The sequence below is a fragment of the Cannabis sativa genome, chromosome 1 (assembly GCF_029168945.1).
Source record: "Cannabis sativa cultivar Pink pepper isolate KNU-18-1 chromosome 1, ASM2916894v1, whole genome shotgun sequence".
NCBI classification, from domain to species: domain Eukaryota; kingdom Viridiplantae; phylum Streptophyta; class Magnoliopsida; order Rosales; family Cannabaceae; genus Cannabis; species Cannabis sativa.
Genome location: NC_083601.1, coordinates 8,959,435 through 8,969,482, shown reverse-complemented (window position 1 = coordinate 8,969,482; position 10,048 = coordinate 8,959,435). Strand labels below are relative to the sequence as shown.

The following is a 10,048-nucleotide window of genomic DNA, read 5'->3' as shown; positions in this document are numbered from 1 at the left end:
TTGTAGCTTAGTCAAGTTGCTCACCTCCCTTATTTTTTTTTTCCATGCAGGTAGTGCTCGGTGTTGAATTGGGGAGGTGACAACTGGGTAGGTCTTCTGTTTGCCTCGTACTTATGGCAAGGACGAAACAGACTCTTGTAAGGCTCCCCCGTATGATCCTTATATGGCCATGGTTGCCATAAGGGTTCGAATTAGAGTGGAGGAAGAGACTGCCCAGCCTCCTGTCAAGGCTAAGCCAGAGGTGGACTCGGAGATTGGGAGCTACAATGTAGAATTCAAGCTAGAGGAGGTTGCTCCAGTGAGGGGGAGGAGTTATAGGACATGTTCCATGCTCCCTCACCATCCTTTGGCCCATTATGATGCCCAAGGTAGTCTTCTGAACGGGCTTGGTGCACCTTCAATACTAGGACTGGATTATGTCCTGGAACAGTCTCGCGTGTCGGAGATATTGGATGCAAAACCACCAAAAAGAAGTTGGGTTTCGCCAGCTTCTGCTCTTTCTGATGAGGCCTTCGATAAGGTCATTACTAGTGGCCAAGTAGGGGTGTCCGTTGGGAGATTACACGCAGGAACTGTAGGGCGCACAGGCCTCCTTCAGACTGGTTGGCATGGTCTGAGCATCATATTTAACATGGGCCTGTATTACCGCTCCATTAGTACTTTTTGGACGTTGCAGCTTACTTTGGGATGTGCCTAACACAGTCCATACCAAAGAGCATTAAGTATTTATCAGCGATGTTTGTCTTGTACAGGAAGCTTAGTTGGTCTCTTCCTACCCCTTACGAGATTGGGTACTATATTGAGTTGAAGTTGGGGTTAAAGCAGAGAAGACTCGGCTATTTTTATTTTAGCTAGCTTGGTCACCAATGTCTAGGTGACACCAACTACAAAGCCATGTCAAAGGTTGGCAGGTACACCAAGAAGTATTTTATCGCACATGGTCTTCGCAAAATTGTACACAATGGATTTCAATTTGTCCCGCTCTTTAGACGTTTCATCCCTACTTTGGAAATAAGGGATATAACAAATCTGCTTGTGGACCATCACTGCCTCTCCCTCCACGAGGGTTTGCACCTATTGGGTAGTCTGTAGCTTAGCATGTTAGCCAAGGTACCAGGAGGCCCACTAGAGGAGCGGGGTCAGCTGCTGGTAAGAAGGCTATTGAGTCAGCCACTCGGTGTATAGAGAGGGCTATCCCTTTCTTGGATGAGGCTTTGCAGGAGTTGGGTGACGGCGTGCCTAACAGGCTATACTCTGCTAGAATTCAGGACTTTTCACGTATGAGCTATACTTCCAGCTTTGTTCACCTCTTTGACATTGTATAAGCTGGCCAGCCATAGTGTTCTTTGCATGTGCCTGGCTGGCCTTGGGCATCCAAACAGGGTCCTGGCCGGCCATGGTAGTCCAAAGAAAGGACTGGGCGGCCAAAATTTACTATTTGATACTGACATTCTTTTGCTTTGTTTTTAGGCGCTGATGAAGTTGAAGTTAGCTCGCGACAACTCTTAAGGGTCTTTAGACACTTTCTAGGAGCGGGTGAAGGTCTTTGAGGCATCTATTGCTGCAAAGGACAAAGCCAATGCTGAGCTGGGGGTTCTTTTAGCAGAGAAGTAGAGAATGGTCTCGGGAATGGAGACTATGCTGAGTGCTAGGAACACCAAGAACATCAACCAAGCTACTCTCAAATCTGGGTTGCAGACATATCTTGAGGAACACAAGAAGAAGTTACAGGAGGCTCTTGATGGCCAACATGCCATTAAGGAATATTACCTTGATTTGTCCTCTGAACATACTTACGAGTTCTGCCTGGACAACCCTAAAGCCAAGTTGTCATACATGGGCACTCCAGCCTTTGTAGAGAGAACACCATCCCGTGGGAGGACATTGTTTGAGAGCCAGATGGAGATGGACCAGACCGATGCTTATCGAGAGGGGTCATCATCAGGTACTCGTGACGAGGTGTGGGCCGACCCACTAATGGAGGAGGTGGCTGGCCAGGATGTTGCCCGCCAGGCTGGCAAGCATAGTGATGATGGGGCCGGCCTGGACTCTGCAGATCTCGACTTGGCAGCTCAAGATTCAGCTCTTGCTGCCCCTATAAACATGTAGATAAATTTTTTATCAGTATTCAACATTATGTTTGTATTGTATAGACTCTGTTTTCATGTTCTGCATATCCTGTGACTTTTCTAGGGCCTGTGGCATCTTAGCTTAGGAACATTACTCACTTTGCATTCCATGTGTCCTATGGCCTTTTTTGAAACTGTAGGTCCTATGTGGCCTAGAGCCTTTTTAAAACACTATTTTCATGTCCTATGTGGCCTGAGGTCTTTTTAGAACATCACTTTATTTTCAGCCCCATGATCTTCATGTTCGTGTCTTTGGCCATGGGCCCTCTTTTTATGAACACAACTAGTATTTGATCATGTTGCTTTTTTATTATGGATGGTGTGACCTACCAGGCGGTCTTTAATTCTGACTATCTTCTTAGGGCCTTGACAAGTAAGGGTCCGGATTTACTTTGTCAAGTTGAAGTATGCCTGCACGACTTAGAGGTAGGTTTAGTAGCTTATACTAAGCGTTAAAATTTCTCAGCATAAGTTCTATATGCTAGTTCGATGCATTGTACAATACGGGTGCCCCCCAAGTGACCATGCACACAAGTCTCTTGGTCACTTGTAAAGATAATATTGCTGACATTTTTACAAGCCTCTATTTCCTACTTATTTCCATACAGTTATAATCAAGATGAATCTGAGAAACTTATACAGTTTATCTTGAGATTAGAACTTAGTATTTTTGGCCCTCATTTCATTTCAGCCCACTTCCTTATTGGGCCTAGACTTGTGTATACATACATCATTTATTCTTTGTAAAAATCTAATGCAGTAATAGGCATTTTCTGTCATTTTCATTCAAGCCGAGAGGTTTCCTTTTTTAGGTTTCCATCTTTAAAATAACTTAATCATTATCAATTTTAGTGTGCTTATTGTCATTCTGCTTTAATATTTTTATGGTTGTAGGTGTTTTAGTTTAATACTTTTTATCTTAGAAGAGATATCCAAAATTCAAATTATATATATTAATTTCAATTCTAAGGTGAATATTTTAATTAAGAAGTTTTTAAAGAAATTTTTATTACATGCTATATTTTATTTCTTGTCAAAATGTAATGATAGGTTGGATATTTTATTATAATATAAAATCTTATAACATTTTGTTGTTTAATGTGCTAATCAACTTTCTACTCTATCTATTTATTTTGTAAGTTTGTTTAAATTGATCATGTAGATTGGGTGCTATTTTTTTTTTTTGGATAATTTAAGTTGTTTGGTCTAAATTTCTAACATAATTTGGTTTTCTATAAGGGCTTTTTTCATAAATGTACAACAAAAACAAAATAATTATAAAAAATGTGCAAAAAAAAAATTATTTAAAAAACTTATATATTTTGAAAATTTATTACATAAAACCATACATTTTAATCATTAAATAATATAAATCATTAATAATTAAACTAATTACCATAAATAGAAAACTGTAATTAATGTTTCTAATATTATTTTGTAATATTTTATCCTTATGTTTATTATATTAATGTTTTAAAAATTATTAATAATAAAACATGTTTATTAAAATTCAAAACAAAGAATTCTGTAAAATTAATTAAATAAATAATAAACAGTTTTATAAAAATAAACAAATTAAATATTTTTTTTATTAAAGAAAAAATATTTATTATCTATTTTAGTATGAATTTATTATAATTTAATAAGTATTTTTCAATAAAATACAATATCAAAATTATAAATATTAATGTATATAAATATAAATCAATGCTTAAAATTACTAAAAATAAACATGACACACATAGTGATATAATAAACATATGTGAATATTATTATTTTGTTTATTAAATTAGTAGGTTTAATAAATAGAAAACAAAATAAACATATATACACAAAGTATTTTATATTATTAGTATGTTTATTATAATTATAAATATAAAAATAAACATAGCTAATTTATACTATACTAAAATAAATATATTTTCTTTTTATTGTTTCTATATATTCATTATTTTCTAATGAGTAAGTAAACGAATTAAATACAATTCTTACATCAAAAAATAAATAAACAAATATAACTTTATAAACTCCAAATATTATTTAATTAAAAAAAATAAACAGGACACAATAAACAAAAACAAAAGAAAAAGATAAATAATTTTTTATATATATATTATTTATTTTATAAAAAATTACTAAAAAATAAACATGGCACGCATAGAGTAATATAATAAACATATGTGAATATTATTATTTTGTTTATTAAATTAGTATGTTTAACTAATAAAAAATAAAATAAACACATATATACATACAAAATATTTTATATTATTGATATGTTCATTATAATTGTAAACATAAAAATAGACATATCTAATATTTATACTATACTAAAATAAATATATTTTTTTTCTATTGTTTCTATATGTTGATTCTTTTCTAATGAGTTAGTGAACGAATTTATCTATTGAAATACAATTCTTACATTTAAAAATAAATAAAAAAACATAACTTTATAAATTTCAAATATTATTTAATTAGAAAAAATAAAATATAAATTGTTAATAAGTGGAAATTAAGATTTTTAAAAATCAGCTAATAATGATATTGGACATAGTTAATCAAAAAAATTATGATTATATATGTTTTGAATTTTAAAAATATATCATTTATTTTGTTGACGTGATTTGTATGATAAATACAAATTTTATTGTTTATTATTAGTATCTTATTATGTTTTGTAATTATTAATTTACAATTTTATGTAATTAGTAGGCTTACTCATTAATACTATATAAATTAATCATAAAAATAGTTATATAAATCTAAATATGGTAACTTGACTCATTAATATATCTATTATAATTTAATTAAGAATTTGTATGAATTTTTGTAAATACGTTTTCAAATGTGTACATTTTTAAAATTGTGTTTTTTTGCACATTTTTTGTAATTATTTAAGAAAATGTATACATTTATGTAAGATGCTCTTTCTATAAATCTCTTCGTTTAAAGCAATTTATTTTCTGACTTTGTATACTTGGCTTGTTAGCTGGAAGTCCATAAATCATTTTAGTTTTTTGTAATTCAGATCACTCTAAAAAATAAAAAAAATAATAAAATAAAATAATCCTTAATCATCCACATAGAGCAAACAGAGAAAAGAAAGCACAACCGTTGGAGCCATCAGGTCCAAGAATAACCCAAACCAAATATTGGTCATAATGAAGTAAACGCAATTGCTTTCACAAAGCTGGCCGGTTATTATTAGTCTCTCTAATTATAGCAAGTGATTGACTGTGTCAATTCAGAGGGGAAATGGTTCATTCTGTAATAAATCTGGAGTTTTCTCTTTTTGAGCAAAAATAATAATACTAATGTGGTTGCTAACTTGCTACAACTTGCTAGTTGGCTCATCCAACCAAGCAAAATTCGGTGTAGTACAAGCTCAGTCAGCACACAAATGAATATAATTAACACATGTTTTCTTAATTTTTTTTTTTCCCGAGAAGAAACATAATACACTGAAAGTTTTGGAAATGAACGTAATTAAATATGAATAAAAATATTAATCACTTTCTCATCAATAAAAATCATATCAAGACTTATTAGTTTTCTATTCTTCTTATCAGTATAAGTCGCTAAGAAAATAACACTCCAGAGAATAAGAGAGAATGTAAGTTAAAATATAGAGTAAATTGCGCTATAAATACCTAAGTTAAACTCGTAGTTGCAAATAAATACATAAGTTTTATTTTTGGCGGTAATAATACCTATGTTATATTTTCGAAACTCTGTAGCTACTCAATTGTTAAATGTTAAGTCATTATTACCGCCAAAAATTAAACTTAAATATTTATTTGCAACTAGGAATTAAACTTATGTATTTATGACGTAAATTACTCATAAGATATATATAGAGAGTTTAGTAATAAGTGATAAAAAATGATCATTTTTTAAATATCTTAAAAAAATAGAGTCAAAAGCTAAAATATGATGATATATTTTGGAGTTATCAATTTTTTAAAATATATCATTTTTAAATATTAATTTTTTAAAAAAGCCAAAAGCACAAAAATGTTATTGCCAAAAATTTTGAAGTTATCATTTTTTTTTTTAAAAATAATATTTTCAAATATCTTAATTTAAAAAAAAGAAAAAAAAACCAAAAGTACAAAAAAAAAAAAAAATAACACATCACTTGATGAAAAAAAAATAGTCAAAGCTAAAAAAAAAAAAGAATTATTATAAAAAAAAATAAGATAATTTTAGAGAAAATAATTTTTTTTTTCACTATTATAAAAAAAAATAAGAAAATTAAGGAGAAAATAAATAATGCTAATTAGAATTTTTTTTAAAAAAATAAGATAATTTTAGAGAAAATAATAATTTTTTTTTTCACTATTATAAAAAAAAAAATAAGAAAATTAAGGAGAAAATAAATAATGCTAATTAAAAAAATTTTAAAATGCCATGTTACTGTCTCATATTTTTCTACATGTATATAGAAAATAGATTGGCTTAAAATGTTTTTTTAATAAATTAAAGATTATTTGTGAATAAAGTCTTTTTAGGTAGAGATTGACTATAGCACCTTTTTAATATTTTGAGTGCGAAAGTATTGCCTAACTAATCTTTTGGAGTGTGAACTAAAGTATTTGACCTGAGCTCTCACTATCACTAGATATATTTTGACAGAGAATAATAAATATATTTTATTTCACCAAAAGAGCTATTTGATTACATAGGCCTAACAAATAGGCCAAGACAAAAAAAAATTGTACACTTTTTCACTGTTGAAATTGATCAAAAGGAATCGGAGATCAGCAAAGACATGGTGAGTTTTTAAATACTAAATGGCTGTAGTAATTGATCCCCCCAAAAAAAATAAGAAGAAATGATCAAATATCAGCAAAGACATGGTAAGTTTTTGAATCTACTGCTATGAGCCTTAAGGCTGAAACAGCAGCAGCAAGAGACATAAAACCAAAGAAACAAACGTTGATCCAATGCCATAACTTTTGGAGAGAAGTTAATTTGTTCTTCTTTGCAACCAAATACATATGATTCGCTAGGATGAACGTAAGAGGGAATGTACTGATGGCACCTGTGAGGCTCATGAAATCTCCAAGGAAAGGTAACAGAGCAGCAACCAATGTGTTAATGGTGAGGTAGCCACCTCTTACCACAATTCTGAATGCCAAGTTGTTAATTGCTAATGCACTTCCTTTGATTCCAAATTTGGTATCAACATACTCATACATAGGACTAGCAAAGATCTACAATTAAACCGAAGTGAAAATGTTAGAACAGAAGAAACTTTTAAGAAAATATTAGTAGAGAAGAGAATTACATGTAGGGCAATGACTGTTTGAAGGAAGGCAGAAATGTTGGCTGCTGCTTTAATCCAAACAGGACCATTAACGCTGTTAAGCAAGTAAGTCGATGTTGAAGATCCATAGGCCCAATAGCCAATAAAAGTAACAGCATACATGGGAAGAACCCCAGCTGTAAATTGAAAGTATAGAGCTTTCATCATGTTCCCTACAACAGGCTTCCTCACTGTTGCCTGTTAGGACCACATAATGAAAACAAGTAAGTTTGATTGTAATGATATTGATAGCAACAAAAACAGTTAGCCTCTTTTTCCTGTCTTTAAGCGTACCTGTATCTCTGGAAGCATTCCTGTATTAAATGCAAAAACAAGATTTGCAGCTGCTCCTATTGTTGTAAATATTTTGCTAGTTGTTGTCCCTGGGATGCTATAATCCCTCTCCGGTGCTTTAATGCCTAAAATACCAAAATTTCATTTTGAGATAAGTGAAACACTTTCCAAGCAAAGTGATTCTGATATAATATGCTTATACTAGTATTAGTATTATTGCTAATACCTTCCTTGACTAATAAATACCAAGCACAAATCTCCAATCAGATAGAAGCCATAATTTTAACTTCATAACTAGTACATAAGATCAAAGAATGTTTACCATCTCGGAGAGAAAGCACAAATGCTGCAATGATGTATACCAGGCTGAAAAAGGTAGAAAATCCCAACCAAATCCTCAGAGCTGACAAGTGTGGGATACCTATTGCAAACAATGCACATACAAACCCAGCTATAGCAATACAGTATGGTAGTTTCATTAACCCATCATCTCTGAAAAGAACATATACAGCCTACACAACAAACGCATGGGACTAAAAATGTTCAGAACAAAAACTTTATGTGCTTGTAATAGCAACACAGAATTCATACTTGTCATATTCCAGAACAATTTTCTTGTTTAGACAGCTGTGTGAACATATTATCATTGAAAAGAAAAAATATTAAAAAAAAATAAAAAGAACACTGCTGAAGTATCATTTCTATAGACTTTAAAAAAATTTTGCTGTTAAACAAGAATTCACCTTTAGGGCCGAACCAGCTAAGATGATGTATCCAGTGTTAATCATGAAAAGATTGATATATTGCAAACCCCATGTGAGGTTATAAGCTTTTTTACCTGTAAAAGCAAAAGGCCAAAATCAAATTAAAGGAGATAAAATACAACAAAAAGGGTAACGTACTATACAAATTCTTATCCACTTTATTGAGCATACCGTATATAAATCCTGCTAGATCTCTGTACCTAATATGCCTCTTCCCTCCAAATTCGTGAAGCTTGGCAATAAGGGAGTTTGCATACAACGATATAGCTGTGGCAAAAATAAGACCAACTACACCAAATATCCAACCCAGAGGAACCATGATGGTCCCGGAGTATCCCAAAACATATGCGCTATTGATACCAGTCGTCAGGACGAAACCCACTTGAAACCATGAATCTATAATTCAATTTTGAAAAGATTTAGATTTAATCAGAATTTCGTCTATGTCAATTGTAATATATGTCATTACAATATTCATATATCAAAGCAGCACTTTTTTTTTTTTTTGAATAAAAATGTCATCTTGATTATTACATAAGAACAATAAAACCCAATAAGAATTCCTTATCGAGAAAGGTTCATTTCCATAATTGGGCAATACAAAAAGAATATACACAAAAGGGATGAATGGAATGAACCTGTGCTAATCTGGTGAGCAGTTTCTGGAATTTCTACACCTAAATGATCTTCATCATAAACCTTGGGAGGACGAGACTCAAGTTCATCGCCATAGGAGTCCATATCAAGCTCTGCAGAGTCTTGTTCTCCTCCCAAGAGTAACTGCGTGTTTTCGTGAACCACCTCGTTCTCCGAGGAAGATATATATACCACAGCAGCCAGCCTAGAGTTATATGTATAATATCTCACTCTGATTCAATCTTGTAACGAATATTTCCTAAAATATAGTAATAATTTTATTTAATTTTCTTTCAAAATATTAAAAAGAAAATGAGAAATATCGATGAGGGGTGTGTGTTTTCTGCAAATTATTGTATGGTTTGATTGTAGTTACAAGCTCTTATTTTTATTTAATTTTAGTGGTATAAAAAATAATAGAAAGAAAAGAAGGAAGAAAAATTAAGTATCGTCCAATGAGAGAGTGGTTCCATTTTTTGGGATTGCACAAATTTTGGTGACGTGGCAGACATGTCACTACTATGGAGTCAACGCGTGTTGGGCGCGTTTCCCTATATCGATGATCCTCCTTCCTCTCATTAACGGTGTAGATTTTACATTTTGAACGCTAATAAATATCTTACCATAGATTCTGCAACACTGTAAAACGTCTCTTAAACCTAAACTATAATAAGGTTTTTCTTTTGTGTGATTCTTTCTTGTAATAGCTTTCTTACAGGTGTTACACTCAATCGATACCATTTTTTTTGTTGACTATTCTGAGGTATACCAATAATTTGTCAATCATTCGGTGCAATAATATATTTCTTTCTTTTAAGAAAATTGGGTTTCATCCTCAAAACTTCAAAAGAGAACTACAGAGAATGAAAGAATAAAAAAAAAGTAGCTAGGGAACGTGGGTCATTAATGTTAAA

At 31.8% G+C, this 10,048-nt stretch overlaps 1 protein-coding gene across 1 annotated transcript; it reads right to left on the bottom strand.

The window, feature by feature from the left end:
- Positions 1–6,758: 6,758 nt before the first annotated feature.
- Positions 6,759–9,576, bottom strand: LOC115706667 (proline transporter 2). Its single transcript, XM_030634381.2, has 7 exons — positions 9,137–9,576; positions 8,670–8,894; positions 8,478–8,572; positions 8,057–8,246; positions 7,735–7,859; positions 7,423–7,638; positions 6,759–7,348 (listed from the first exon to the last, which is right to left on the bottom strand). The coding sequence occupies exons 1-7, from the start codon at positions 9,237–9,239 to the stop codon at positions 6,971–6,973; spliced, it is 1,332 nt and encodes a 443-aa protein (XP_030490241.1). The 5' UTR covers positions 9,240–9,576; the 3' UTR covers positions 6,759–6,970.
- Between the last annotated feature and the right edge of the window lie 472 nt (positions 9,577–10,048).

What these genes read in the sequence shown, in the direction of transcription:
- LOC115706667 (XM_030634381.2), bottom strand. Translation starts at nt 9,239, where the DNA reads ATGGACTCCTATGGCGATGAACTTGAGTCTCGTCCTCCCAAGGTTTAT. An exon ending in TGCTCACCAGATTAGCACAG is followed by an intron (nt 8,895 to 9,136) that starts GTTCATTCCATT and finishes ATTGAATTATAG; the next exon opens with ATTCATGGTTTCAAGTGGGT. An exon ending in AAACAGTCATTGCCCTACAT is followed by an intron (nt 7,349 to 7,422) that starts GTAATTCTCTTC and finishes GTTTAATTGTAG; the next exon opens with ATCTTTGCTAGTCCTATGTA.